Source organism: Neovison vison, chromosome 4, assembly GCF_020171115.1.
Source record: "Neovison vison isolate M4711 chromosome 4, ASM_NN_V1, whole genome shotgun sequence".
Classification (NCBI taxonomy): domain Eukaryota; kingdom Metazoa; phylum Chordata; class Mammalia; order Carnivora; family Mustelidae; genus Neogale; species Neogale vison.
This window is the reverse complement of record NC_058094.1, coordinates 64921509-64936765: the sequence shown is the minus strand read 5'-3', so window position 1 is coordinate 64936765 and position 15257 is coordinate 64921509. Positions and strand designations below refer to the sequence as shown.

Here is a 15257-nt window from a genome sequence, read left to right as displayed (position 1 = left end):
GATAATGGCATAAACAGCTCTCAAACTTGGGGGAAGTAATTGGTTAGAAATATATATATATATATATATATTTATCTGTAAGAGTGCCTGAATGGAAAGCGTGATTTATTTAATTAATTTTTACATTGGAGAAGGGTAGATGTAAGGAGGAGGAAATGCATTCATTCCTTGCTGCTTGTGGTATATTGTGAAAAGGCTAAACCATGTTTGATTTTCCCATTCATTGCTGGATGTGTGTTTCCTTTGTCCTCCCCTTGTTACTTTTGTTTATTGTTTACTAGGGGTTATGAGATCTGCTTTTTAAGGCTCCTCCTCCTTTGTTCTTCTGCCACAAGGTGTGAAGCCATTTGCTTATTTGTCCTTTGCTCAGAGCTACCTGTATATAGGCATGCACAACACAAAGGAAAATCATATCTTGTCCATCAGCTCCTCACACATTCAAAAGCTGTGCTCTTAATAAAAGAAGAATATTTCACTCCCTCTTTACTCTTTGAGGGACATAGGGATTCATCATGCTCTGAAAAGATATCTCTGATAATTACTTTAATGTAAGTAATGTGGAAAATATCTTTTATTTTTAGAGTTTTGCTAATGCTTTCAACTATTGGAAAAAATTAACATGCTACTTTCTTTCATCAAAACCATTCACTCTTCAATTTATTTAAATGTCATTAGTGTGGAGTGCTTCAAGTTCTAAGTAGGAAAAAAATGACACTGAAAAATCAATGTGGATAATATAAAGACAAAAGTATATATGGATTATTCTGCTTGGAATTGTAAATGTTCAGTGCTCATTAGCTTCTGATTCTGTATCCAAGGGAGAAAAGGCAATAAATATACACATTCCAATCAGGACATGCTCTGTGTTTCTCTCCTTTTTCAAATCCTAAGAATATATCTGTATCTATATACCTTTATGTGTATCTACGTATCTTTTGATAACCACTCAATAACAGCTTTAGACAAAGCTGCTCATTTAGTGACAATGTTAAATCATAGCAGCTCTTAGAAACGAAATGGCACAAGTATTTTTGCCTGTGATTGAATTTACATACTATCTTGCTATTGAAAAAAAGTCATAGGCATGCAAAGCATCCCTCCAAAACAGCACAGTGCAATGGGGATGCTCATTCTATCTGGAGTCTGTTGTTTGGGCCAGGGCTGTCACTTTCCCATAGTGTCTTCATTTATTATGCTAATTGACTTTCCAAGCGCAGGCAGGAGGGTATCTGCCTGGTGAATTATTCTCAGTTGGGGGGCTTTTAAAAGCAAACCTATTTTGTGCCCAAACAAAACCAAAAATCAATGTGTTTCTTTTCAAAGATGGGAGGGTCAATACCATGGTTGTTTTGTTCCCATCCAGTTATGTAACCGTGGGGACTTGTGTCTTTGCTTTCAGGATTTGTACAAAACACATTAAAGCTAAACAATAGGCGGGAGTCATAGAAGCAACCCTCGAGCTGTGTCTTGGAGTACGTCCTCCCAGGTTTTGGGACTCTCCAATTAGTTCCAACTCAAGTGCTGACTCCGTGTGTGTGTGTGTGTGTGTGTGTGTGTTTAGTTAGCTGGCATGCAACACACTTCCCCAGTGTTGTTTCCTTTTTCCTGAGATTTGGCGAAGGGTAAAGGGTCGGAGTCACATGGATACAAAGCATTTGATTAATGTCCAAGTCACCGCTATGGCTGTCGGAGCTGCCTCCCCTCCAGCCCAGGCCGCGTGAGGCGGCAGCCGCGGGGCTCGGCGTGCAGGTCCCGGCTGGGGCCACCTCTCCCGGGAGTTGTCTGCCGAGAGCCTCGCGCCTCCCGCGCCGGAGTTGCAGCGAGCGCCCTCTGCTCTCCCACCAACCCAGCCTCTCCCCAGCATGTAAAGTCGCCCGTACCTCCTCGGGCTTTTCGGAGGCAGCAACTTGCCCCTCTGGCCGGCGGGGGGCCGGCACCGGTTGGCGCGCGGGATAGCGCGCAGCACAGCAGCCCTGCGTCCCGCCGCCCACCATGACCGACGAGAGCCGCGGGGACGGCCGAACCGAGAGCGCCAAGGACCTGGAGAAACAGCTTCGCCTGCGCGTGTGCGTGCTCAGCGAGCTCCAGAAGACCGAGCGGGACTATGTGGGCACGCTGGAGTTCCTGGTGTCGGTGAGTGTGTCCCTGCGCGGCGACGCAGGGTGTGGCGAGAGGCGCGGGGCGCGGATCCCGGAGCAGCCGGGCGCGCGGCATTGTCTGCGGGGGTCGGGGCACCCCCGGCGTCGCGTGTCCATGAACCCGCGCAGGGACACTCTGCTCGCCCGCGCGTGGACCCCGGGCGGGACTGTTTCACGCCTGGACACGGTATAAGTTTGCCAGGGCCTTGGACATATGTGGGCTTGAAAAGTTAGCTCCAATGGGAGAAGGCTCTTGTCCCGGGAATCCCTGCTTACCCCATCTTTCCTCACTCTTTACCCCGTCCCCGGCTGCCTTGTGTAATTTTTTTACCCTCTTCTCCTCCTCCCCTGGGATTTTAAGACTTTGGCTTGGTGATTAAACTCAGTCTACTACATTCAGGTACATTTAGTTAAAAGAAAAAAAAAAATCCTTGATTGTTTTGGAGCTTGAGTTCATTGTTCAGATTAGATGGCAGCGAAGTCCCTTTAGTTATAATAATCTTTAAACACAGGATTCTGGCGGGGGGTAGAGGACTAGCAGCAGGGTTATGATCTCTAGCAGCTGTTGGATATTAAAGCCACCTGTGGTGCTCACCCTGTTCTAGCCCTGCCGTCTCCTACCCCCATCCTCCATCCCAGGTTTAAATTTGCCCCCCGCTCAGCTTCTGGATTCTCTGTTCACACTGAGCCCAGGAGAGCAGTATAATACAACTAGTGTCAAAAAAACTTCAAGATTTCATAGAAAGAACTGGCAGGAACTTTGTTTCAGAGTTTTAGCTTGACGTATTGGAAGCCTGCTCTGGAAACTTTCATTCATTTTAGAGCCAGAAGGGGCAAAACTGAGTGAAAGAAACTTCTGAGACATCACTCAGAAATTGAATTTTTTTCTATTCATTGTTGCAAAGACAAAAGAGTTTGAGCATTGGCTGCTTTCCACCCAGATGCTTGGGAGAGCATAGGACTGAGGAGCTCTTAGCCTTTGCAATCTAACTCACATCTTCAAACCTTCTGCTCCTTCCACCTCCGTGTTGCATGCCCTCGTGGTCCAAAGGGAAATGTTTCAAAGGCCAAAACTTCCAGCTCAGTGTTCTGTAAGATGTAAACTTTCTGCTTATAATTATGGTAGAGGACTTCACTTCCTCCCTGTGTCAAGAAGGAGAGAACAATGTTTCAACACAGATTGACTTCTGGTTGACTTCTCAAATTAAAATCAGTATACTCAGGTATACTGAGTATACCTGGGGCCACATTCTTCGGAAATATTTAGATATTTGAGAATATATGGGTAATTGATGATAAATTGGATTGCTGTACACTTCCATGCAGCAATGTCAAAAAAGCATGGTTTTAAGATTTGACTTTTTTTTTACAAAGTTATTACAATATTATAGACTATATTCCCTATGTTGTACGTTCCTATGACTTATTTTATAATCAGAAGTGTGTACCTCTTAATCCTCTTCATCTGTTTCACTTATCCCCCCACCGCCCTCCCTGCCGGCAACTACTTGTTTGTTCTCTATATTTATGAATCTGTTTCTCTTTTTGTTATTGTTTGCTTGTTTTGTTTTTTAGATTCCACTGTAAATGAAATTATATGGTGTCTTTCTGTCTGACTTACTTCACTTGGCATAATACTGTCAATCTGTTTTGTCACAAATGGTCAGATTTAATGCTTTTTAATGGCTGAGTAATATTCCATTGTGAATTTCATATTCTATTCCATACTACATCTTCTAGATCAATTGATCTATAGATGGACACTTAAGTTGCTTACATACTGTAAATAATGCTGCAACAAACATAGGTGTACATATATCTTTTTGAATTGGTGTTTTCATTTTCCTCAGGCAAACGCCCAGAACTGGAGTTATGGATCGTATGATACTTCTATTTTTAGTTATTTGAGGAACTTCCGTACTATTTTCCATAAGGGCCCCACAAATTTACATTACCGCCAACAGTGCATGAGGGTTTCCTTTCCTCCATGTCTTTACCAACACTTGTTATTATTATTATTTTTTTTTTGATACTAGCCATTCTGACTGATGTGAGGTGGAGATTTGACTTTTAATAGTTTCAGATTTGCCTTTCATGAAACTTCATTGGTAACAAAGTCCTTTGACTTTTGAAAAATCTGAGCCACTTCTTAAACTGTATTAGTTACTTCTTTCTAGAGGTATTTGAAAAAAGTACTGTGCAGAGTCCTGAATTGTAGAAATAGCTAACCTAATCTACATAAAAAACCCATTTGTTGATCTTTATTTAATATATGAGTTTATTATTAAAATTTATTTAATATATGACTTGATTATTAAAGTTGAAAACTTATTGCTAGATAGAGTTGGGTAAAAAATTGTGGGAGGGGACACATGGGTGGCTCAGTTGGTTAAGCATCTGTCTTTGGCTCTGGTCATGATCCCAGGGTCCTGGGATTGAGCCCCACATTGGAGTCTTTGCTCAGCAGGGAGCCTGCTTCTCTCTCTGCCTGCTGCTTCTCCTGATTGTGATCTTTCTCTCTGACAAATAAACAAAAAAAAAGAAATTATGGGAGGTTAAAATAAATTATATGTACCTATTTACAAGTAGTTCATTTAATGATTTCATTCTTTTTTTTTTTTTAAAGATTTTATTTATTTATTTGAGAGAGATTTATTGAGAGAGATCACAAGCAGGCAGAGAGGCAGGCAGAGAGAGAGGAGGAAGCAGGCTCCCTGCTGAGCAGAGAGCCCGATGCGGGGCTCTATCCCAGGACTCCGAGTTCATGACCTGAGCGGAAGGCAGCGGCTTAACCCGCTGAGCCACCCAGGTGCCCCTGATTTCATTCTTCTTATTTCATTCAGAAATTATGGACTCTTCCACTTTTATTTTTCTTTGCTCATTATTTTGTGCACATACATCCCATACTTATGCACAAATTATTCACACACACACAAACACACTAATTGGCCTGTCATCCTAAACAAAAGTTTACCCTGACTTCTTTTTAATCATAATCATTGAAAGCCTCAGATCTACTTGTAATACACGTTTAGATTTTCTTTTCTGAGTATTTATTTTTTATTATTTATAGTAACACTGTATACTCATGTATTATTACTTGGTCACCTTCTGTTGATGTAGTCAATCTAGTTCTAACTCTAGCGTAAGCTAATAATATACCAAGCTTTAAAAATATTCAAACTCTTTGGCCTGGCAGTTCTTTTTCTAGGAGTCCCATCTTGAAGGACTGATAAGAAATGTAGACAAACCATAAAAGTGATTTTTTTAAAAAGTTAACACAAGTATTAAATAAGGGGCACATTTGTTGTAAAAAATCTGATAGTGCATTTCTAAGTCAAATATAAATATTTGTTAGATTAGTCATTGTTTTAGATTTCTGTCATTGTTTCAGCCATTAACATGCATGAAGGGTAACTCTTATCTTTATTATGAAGAGATAGAAAACGTATTTTTAGTTTTATCAAGAACATATTTTTTACTTACAAGCCCATAAATAATCAAACAAAATGGTATTTTTTCTCTTGATTAAATGATTATATGACCTGAAGGGGAAAACTTTTCTTACTAAGATCTTTTATACTTTTTTCTTTTAAAGATTTTTAAAAATTTTATTTGAGAGAGAAAGAAAAAGAGCACATGATCATGAACCAGGGGAGAGACAGAGGGAGAAGGAAAAGAAGCAGACTCCTTGCTAAGGGGAGCCTGACTGGGGTTCGATTCTAGGACTCTGAGATTAAGACCTGAGCATTTAAGTCAGATGCTTAACTGACAGAGTCACCCAGGTACCCTTAAGATCTTTTATGCTTCTAATTCCTTTTTGTTCTCATTTCCAACCCTTTCATTTTTTAAAGCGAGAACAACTTTCCCCACTCCCACCCCACAGATAGCTGGTATATAGAGTGATTCTCTCTTCCCATGGGATCTCTGGCTTCTTTTGTTTCTTGCTAGCCCTTCTATCCTTTTGTATTCTCACTGGGCTTTCAGGGCTCCATTCCTTCAGGAAACTTCATAATCCTGTCCTCTCTGCTGTTCCCCCTTCCCCATCCCAGTCTACAGTGCTCACTGCTTTTTAGTTTCTTCTTTCCTGCACCAAAGGAGGCTTATACATGTATGTGTTTACTTTGGTCTCATTCTATTAGAATGTAAACTTCTTCAAGACAGGCCCATATTTTACTTGTCTGTTTTTCCCCAGAATTTTGTGCAGTGCTTGTGAAATCATAAGCCATACCAAGATCAGGATGTCTTCCCAGACCCATCTGAGTGAACAGAAGAAGAGCAGAGCAGGGCCAGCTTCATGGGTGTGCATGCTCTGCACTTTGCTTTGGGCTTCATGCTCAGAAGGACCTGCAACTTGGTTTAGAGCTCTGCTAGCACTGTCTTGACATTTGTGCTCGTTTTATCTTTGAACTTGTGTTTTACAAGTGAAGTCCATTGGGACAGTAGAGTGTGAGTAGAGCTAATATATGAAAGAAAGAGAAAAGCTTTATATATCAGTACCTCTTTTTTTTTTTTTTTTTTTAAAGACTTTATTTACTTGACAGAGAGAGACAACGAGAGAGGGAACACAAGCACGGGGAGAAAGAGAGGGAGAAGCGGGCTTCCTGCTGAGCAGGGAGTCCAATGCGGGGCTCAATTCCCTGACCCTGGGATCATGACCTGAGCTGAAGACAGAGGCTTAACCAACTGAGTCACCCAGGTGCCCCTATTCCAGTACCTTTAATAACACATTTCCCCCTGCTTTTTGAGCAAAAGGCCTCACACTTTTATTTTGCACTGGGTCTGGAAAATCTTGTAGACACATTTCACTATGGCATTGTGGCCGGATGGCTCTGAACATTTTTGTCTAAAATGGGACACTTCTGAGGGTGAAAGGGAGTGCTGTTAATAATTACACTGGGAAACAGATGTAACCCTGGGGTGTTCCTGGCAAATCAGAATGTGCTGTTCTTCCACATTGTGGGCACATGAAAACAAAGACTTTGAGTTACATGTCTTGTCATAAACAAAAGATTTTGAAATTTGTCACCTGTCTAGGCATTGACCTCAGATAGCCCAGAATCTGAGTCCTGTTTCTAATTTACTAGTTAACTTTGGACACATTCCTAATCTTTTCAAGCCCCATTTTCTTCATCTGTAAAATGGGGAAACAATAGCATTTCTCAAGGTTGCTGTAAGGATGAGATGATGGATGCTTTGGGCTCTGCCCAGTCCCTGACTTACAGGAGTGCCCTATATATGGTTACTATTATTTCTTCTGGTGCTACCGTTGCTACACAGAGGTACCCATACTGGTTCAGCCTTAGTGTCTAATTTTTGCATGTATGATATTCCTCTTTACACTTTCTCTCTCTGAGTCTCTTCTTTACTTCTTCCCCTGGTGTTTCCCCTTCTTTTCGTGCAGTCCTTCTTCCCATGATATTCTTATTTTTTTAAGGATTTTATTTATTTACTTGTCAGAGAGAGAGAGAGAGAGAGAGAGCGCGCAAATACACACACAAGCAGGGAGAGCGGTAGGCAGAGGGAGAAGCAGACTCCCCGCCAAGCAGGGAGCCCAATGGGGGACTTGAACCCTGGAATCATGACCTGAGCCAAAGGCAGAGGCTTAACCAATTGAGCCACCCAGGTGTGCCCTGTGATATTCTTATACATACTCAGTTGACTTAAGACTACGAGAACACTTTGCAGTCTACAAAACAACAACCATAGTTAGTATGCTATTTTACAGTTTACAGTAAACAATTGCATATTTATTTGGGTTAATGTATGTGCCCCTTACTCTTTCAAATGGTGCTCCCTAGGGTTCCAGGGTTCTGTGGTTTGGCTTCAGGGTTCTGTGGTTTGTCCCTTATAGAGGGTGAGCAGGAACTGAATTGGATGGCTTCAGGCTTTCCACTGAACCTCTCCTAGCATAGCCCCACCTTCTTCTGATTTGTGCCTTTGCTAAAGCAGTTATAAAAGCCTCTTACCTAGATAATAAACTCCAAGAGAACAGGAGTGGTGCATTTTTCTCTTAGGTACAATTTTCTTGGCCTAAATATAGTGGTGTGTAAATAGGTGCACAGGGAAACAAACAAATCAAACAAAAGCAAACACATAGTTTGAATGAGTCCAAAAACAACTTCCTTCAGTCACGATCTAACTTTTTCCAGGCAAGGATAAACTAATTCAACACATTACGTTTAGGTTTGTGCGATACTGGCTGAATTGTGTGACCGTCAAATTCATATACTGCCATCCTAACCCTCAGTATACAAATAATTACAATGCCATGTGGGCGAGGCAGTGATAGAGTAATAAGCAAAGTTGCATGGAGACATTAAGGGGCCCCTTCAGTGTGGGGTCAAGGGAAACTTTGGGAAAGAGATGAAGGATAGCTTTTGAGGGATGAGGAGAATATGCCAGACTGGGAAGACAGCTAACTGTCCATCCGGAAAGAGCAGCGTGTTCCGTGTGACCTTCATATGACATTTTGGGGCTGCTGGCATCACGTTGTGTAGGCGATGCTGACAATTCTTTGTTGATGGGAATTGATAAGTTCTAAATCCTTTTTGGATACTTTTGGGTATTGGTAAGAGGTGAAGTAAGTTCAGTCTAGTTTGAGAAGGATTGTATGTTTAAGAATTCTGTCTCCCTTTCTTTCTTTCTCTCTATTTTTATTATTTATTTGAGAGAGAGAATGAGAGAGGAAGAGAGAGAGAGAGAGTATGAGGAGGGGAGAAGCAGACTCCCTGTTGAGCAGAAGCCCAATACTGCACTTGATCCCGGAACTCCATGATCACGACCTGAGCTGAAGACAGTTGCTTAACAAGCTGAGCCACCCAGATGCCCCAAGAATTCTTTTTTTTATTTTTTTTTTAATTTTTAAAGATTTTATTAATCTATGTAAAAGAGAGAGTGGGGGAGAGAACATGAGTAGGGGGAGGGACAGAGGGATAAACAGACTCTCCACTGAGCATGACCTGAGCCAAAGGCAGACACTTAACTGAGTCACCCAGGCATTCCTATTTGAAGAATCCTGACTTGTCAGGGGACACCTACTGTCCTGTTAGTAATAAACAAATTTGAGACCGCCAAAGTTGGCACTGGAAAGGGATGTCTTGTGGGATAAAGTTACTAGGCCAACATTTCCTGAATCACTGTCTCTGAATTTCACCTTCTGATTCCTTCTCTTCATTCCCTATGTCTATGACCTCTCTGGTCATCAGCAATCCACATAAGCATATGGAGAAGACCTTTTTTTGCTTCTCTTAATCTGGGACATGTTATAATCTTCAAAACATTATTCTTGAGTAGGGAAGAACAGAGGCCAGTAATCCTAGAAACAACATGAAACACAAACATAATCCAACTTGTATAATACAGATTCCTTCTCTGAACAAAGTGATCTTTTAGGTCCCAGAGACTCAGACCTATTTTTATCCTAAGCCCCAAGGTAGTTACTCCTGGGCTGACTTGGGGGAGTGCTTTGTTTTCGAAACATTAACTTGAACATGTATGTATGAGGATGGCCAGGACACTGCCCTTAGGATGTCTTGAGTCTTGTAGTGAATACACCTTAGTTCATTCATAATTCAGATATTTGGAACTTTTTTTTTTTTTTTAAGATTTTATTTATTTATTTGACAGACAGAGATCACAAGTAGGCAAAGAGGCAGGCAGAGAGAGAGGAAAGGAAGCAGGCTCCCTGCTGGTGAGAGAGCCCGATGTGGGGCTGATCCCAGAACCCTGGGATCATGACCCGAGCCGAAGGCAGAGGCCTCAACCCACTGAGCCACCCAGGCGCCCCCATAATTCAGATATTTGGAATGTTAATCATTATGGCCAGAGCCTACTCCCTATACAGAGGAAATATCTTTAGTCTTATGGTTTCATCTGCATACCTGTACCTTATTATAATGCCATTAATATAAGAATAGTATCTACTGAGATTAGCTTTGTTTCTCAGCAAGAGAGTTCTGTCGTAGGATTGAGGAATGAAGACTGGAGTCTGGTTACCCATTGGGAGCTTCTGCCATTGCATTGGTCCAGGCAAGAAATGTGGAATGTCTGATTTAAGACAGAAGCAATGAAGAAGATAAACAAATCAAAACAGAATAAAAACCAAACCAAACCACAAACAGGCAAACAAACACCCACCAACTAGGAGACATCCTTGGGTGGAACTTTTGGTACCTGTGTTCCTTCAGAAGTGGAGGTTTCTGTAGAAGGGAGAACATTGTGTAAAACTTCAGCCTGTAGTTTGAAAACAAGATGGACACAAGGGGCAGAAGAGCATTGGGAGGAGGAAAAAGGTGAATTTGGTTTTGGACCTGCTGGGCTTCAAATTCTACTGCTTTTTGAAGATATGAATATGAAAGTTAAGAAAGAATTTGGGGCAAAAATTAGAGTTCTAGAAATTAACTTACATTTTTTTTTTGTTATTTTTTTTCCCAATTTATTTATTTTCAGAAAAACAGTATTCATTATTTTTTCACCACACCCAGTGCTCCATGCAAGCTGTGCCCTCTATAATACCCACCACCTGGTACCCCAACCTCCCACCCCCCTGCCACTTCAAACCCCTCAGATTGTTTTTCAGAGTCCATAGTCTCTCATGGTTTGAAGTCATCAGGTGGATGAGATGCCCTAAGGGGAAGACCTTGAGGAAAAAAGCCATATAGACACAGGGTAGGTTGTTGGAAAGCCAGCATTTGAAGGATGGGGAAAGAAGTAGACTGCGCTGGTGACTCAGACTGAGCCATCAAAGGTTGAAACAAAGAACCAGGAGAGAGTGATCTCTTGAAATCCAAGGAAGGACCTAGTACCCAGACAAAAGTCTTAGAACTTTTGAGAAGTAGGTGGTGGGAAGACTGTAAAGGCCCCTGGATTTGCCAATTAAATGCCTGTCATTGGGCTTTAGTTCAGGAGTATGTGTGAGCAGAAGACTGACAGAATGAGCTGAGACCCCAGTGGAAGCTGAGGGATGAAGACCAGTGGAAAAACTCTCCTGAGACTTTGTCAGTAAATGCAAGGGGAGAAGTAGGTTAGTATCAGAAGCAGGTGATTTTGTCCAGGGATGTCTGAGGAACTGCCATGTCACCAGGAGATAAAGAAGATCCTTGGCAAGATTCAATGCCACGGAACACCCATAAGAACACATCGTTGCAGACTGTAACGCCAAGAGTGAGCCGGCTGTCTTGGATACTTTTAAATTTCTGCTGCTTCTTTAGTGTAGCATGTGAGGAACTGCTGGGATGGCCCTTGTGCCTCCTTTTGCACACTCACCAGTGGCCCTGCTGGGACAGTAGGGTGCAGTGCATGGTACAGAGCATGGGTTTAGGGAATCTGAGGACCTGGGTTAAAGTTCTGGCACTGAAACTTACAAACTGTGTGTAACTTGGGGCAAATTACATAGCCTCTTTATTCTTGGTTTCATATTTGGAAAACACATTTAATAATATCTCACAGGCTGGCGTCAAGTTCAAATCACCTTCTGTAGGTACAGTCCTGATAGGTAGTAAGGCTTTCCTCTTTTTCCTTTCTCTTCCTGTCTCACAGACAGAGTCTGGTGGTTGTTGAGGCCACCTAGCCTGCTTCTGGGCCCTTTCTCTTCCAGCCTGGAAGCATACTGGAGGTTTTAATAGATAAGTTTTAATAGAAAGGTCCTGAGGAGGCTGGAGGGGCCTTCAGGAATGCAGGGGAGGTGTGGTCTTAGAGGAGGAGAGGGAGCAGTAAGGGTGTGGGAGATGTGGTTGGGGGTGTGTGTGCTGTGGAAGGTGCAGAGTAGTTTGCCTCTGGGAGGAACAAATGATGCAATGCCCAGAGTTATTTTAGAGGAGAGGGGAGTTGGAGGTTTCTGCCTGATGACCTTTACTTTTCTATGAAATTGAACTATTGTTTTCTTTGTGTTCTGTTTTGTTTGTTTTTGCTGAGAGTAAGGCCTATGAAGACAGTGATAAAGATGTGAAACATACACTTTCAAGAACAGTAAGGGGAACTGAACTCAGGTATCTGATGTTGGATGTCTGACTGTCTTTGTGTAATCATTCTTTAATTTATTTTTATTATTATTTTAAAATATTTTATTTATTTATTTATTTGAAAGTGTGGGGGAGAGAGAGCATGAGCAGAGGGGGGAGAGATAGATGGAGAGAGAGAAGTAGATTCTTCTACTATGCAGGGAACTCAATGAGGGTAGAGGGGGGAACGACTCAATCCTAGGACCCTAGGATCATGGGATCATGACCTGAGCCAGAGCCGAAGGCAGAAGCTTTTAACTGAATGAACCACCCGAGTGCCCCATACGTATTCTTTTAAATGTGACTTTCTTAATACAACATATCAATTTAGAAATCAAAATAGAGAAATGGCTTCACCTGATTTCTTATATTATGACTAGGTTCAAATCTTGGAAATAATTACATAATCATTTTTTTTAAACCATGACACAAATTGTGTAGAACATCTATACTATTACATTTAAGGCACATAGCAATTACTGTGCACACTCTTTGAAAAGAAACATTGATTTATCTGACAGCATTTTGATAACATTACATTTTTTCTCAGTACTGTCTTTTAGCATTGTTCTGTTGAGTGTTCTCTTATTATATTCCTGGTTTATCCTTTAATTCCAAATAAAATTGTTATGTTTGAGTTTTGAGTAAAATTAGTTGTTTTACTAAAAATAGTTGTTTCTGTTTACACGAATTCTTTAAAATTCTTATCTATAATATTTACTTTTTCATAATAGATGAATTTTTATTCTCAGTGTATTATAACTGCATTAGTTATATTAAAACCAAGATTTCTTTGACTTATTATATTATTGCCTCAAACAATAACAAATTCAAAATCACCCTTTAATAAGTGTTTCTTTGCTTAAAACTATGGTTGGGTCACTTTTCAAATGGTGTTGAGTATATTCATTCAAATCCTGAGACATCTTATAAAAACTTTTTTTCAGTTTTTCAATTTTTCCCATTCTCATGAACAATCATTGAATTTTATTCACAATCATTGAATTCAATGATTATAATTTTAAGAAAATTGATATGTTAAGTTGAGGTTATGGTTTTTAAACATCTCTAGTTAGTATAGATGACTTCAGACTTTGATTCCATGCATAAATTTGTAGTAGTGTAGCCTTACCATATAGCTAAGCATACTGTATGGAAAAGGACCTGTGTTTTTAGAGAATAGCTAAGCCAAGGACATTATGTTCTGTCATCAATGTGAAATAAGTATTTTCCATTAAAAGACAACCCCTTCACTTGGAAAGGTTAAATGGTATAATACTTAGAAATGACGGCATCTGGTTAAATTTAGAATACTGACATAAAAATATTCTCTGGGTTAATAGCAAAAATGCAGTAATACAGAATATGAATGAGTAAATATTTTTATTTATTTAATTTTTTTAAAATTTATTTGACAAAGATCACAAGTAGGCAGAGAGGCAGGCAGACAGAGAGGAAGGAAAGCAGGCTCCCTGCTGAGCAGAGAGCCCGATGTGGGGCTCAATCCCAGGATCCTGAGATCATGACCTGAGCCGAAAGCAGAGGCTTTAACCCACTGAGCCACCCAGGCGCCCCCATTTTTATTTATTTTAAAACTTTGTTTCTCTGGGAGAGTCGCCTAAGAGTTGATATCTGTGTTTGACTTTGCTTTGCTACTTCTGTTCTTTTAATTATCTATTTAAGTTGTCTTCTTGACAGTAGAAGAGGCTTTATAGAAGGTGACACATTTTCAGTGATTGTGCAAGAAATGCGGATGTTTTCCTTTGATGCCTTGTAATGCTTCACCTTGGCCTCACTTTCATGTTCCTTTGGTTTCTAGTTTTCTTTCTTGTTTGAGACTATTGCCCCAAAGAAAGAAATCTTAGGATTCCAGAAATAACATCTCCCATTCCAAAGTTTTTTTTACTGTCAGTAACACTTGGAGGAGAGCTATGGAAAGACATTTTATCACCTAGATGTTAGTCCCATACTTGCAGATTCCAAGATTGCTTTAATAATTCATTATTTCCCCAGATCTAAAATTATGGAAGCAAAGGGAATTTTCATTTTCTACACTGTGTATCTGTGTGTTGGATTTTGTGTGACTTTAATATATTTTTGTATGTTATTTAGGAATATTTTTGTATTCATATATTTATTCTCCTAAAAATTTTTGCATATTCTAAACACTCTATGCCAGGTTTTCTAGTATCTCTTGAATAATGAGATGTCTGCTAGAGATTTCTAATTGCTCCCAATGTCCAATATTCATTTCTTCCATAGTGATAAAAGTTTTAGCTCAGGACACGATTATCTAACTTAAGATTGCATGTCTCAGCCTCCCTTGCAGTTAAGTGTGGGCCTATGAATAGGGTCTGGGCAATGGGTTGTGAGCAGAAGTGGCATGGGTAACTTCCAAGGTGTACCTTGATAATGGAGGAGTATGCACTCTCTCCCTTCTCCCTGGGTGGTGTGAGGATGTGATGGTAGGAAATGAGGCAGCCATTTTAGACAATGATTTCATTGACATGGAGTCACATGTTGAGGAGAATAGAACAACAAAACAGAAAGAGTCCATTTCTTTATTAAAACAGTCTAACTGGTAGCCTGTCAAAAATGGGCCTGTAAAAATAAGTCAGTATTTACTTAACTCTGTCTTAACATCATCTTTTTTGACATTTTTACATTGTGCTTCCAATTTTTCACTGATTTATGCAAATTATTAATGAATTGGCAAACTTTAATCTATTTTTCTGCCTTTGTCTTAACTGAGTAATCCTAACGTTTTAAATTTATTTCTAGCTTTTCTTTAATGAAAAGCTCACCAGTGATTTCCCTGGATTACACTAAAACTACGCTCTCTTTTGCTCTTGGTAAACTTTCTTTTTTTGTTGTTAGAAAAAGAACAGTATTATTTTTAAGCTATGCTTCTATATTTTTTTTCCTGAAGACCAGAATTTGTGTGTTTGTTATGTATATTTATAAGAACATTTGTTCAGCTGCTTTCACTGAGGTTAAACAACAGTAGTTTAAACAACATGGATTGTTTGTGACTCTGAAAGCCATATGTAATCAACATGGCTTTTTTTGTGTGTGTTCTGTCTTGGAGCTCTGGTTATTTAATTTTTCAGTTCGATTG

General features: G+C 40.3%; 1 protein-coding gene across 1 annotated transcript in view; it reads left to right on the top strand.

Moving 5' to 3' along the window:
• Positions 1-1992: 1992 nt before the first annotated feature.
• Positions 1993-15257, top strand: part of PREX2 (phosphatidylinositol-3,4,5-trisphosphate dependent Rac exchange factor 2) — a 297053-nt gene continuing 283788 nt past the window's right edge. Inside the window, exon 1 of the mRNA XM_044245489.1 lies at positions 1993-2133. Coding sequence (XP_044101424.1) covers positions 1993-2133 — 141 coding nt within the window. The remainder of the gene's footprint in view (positions 2134-15257) is intronic.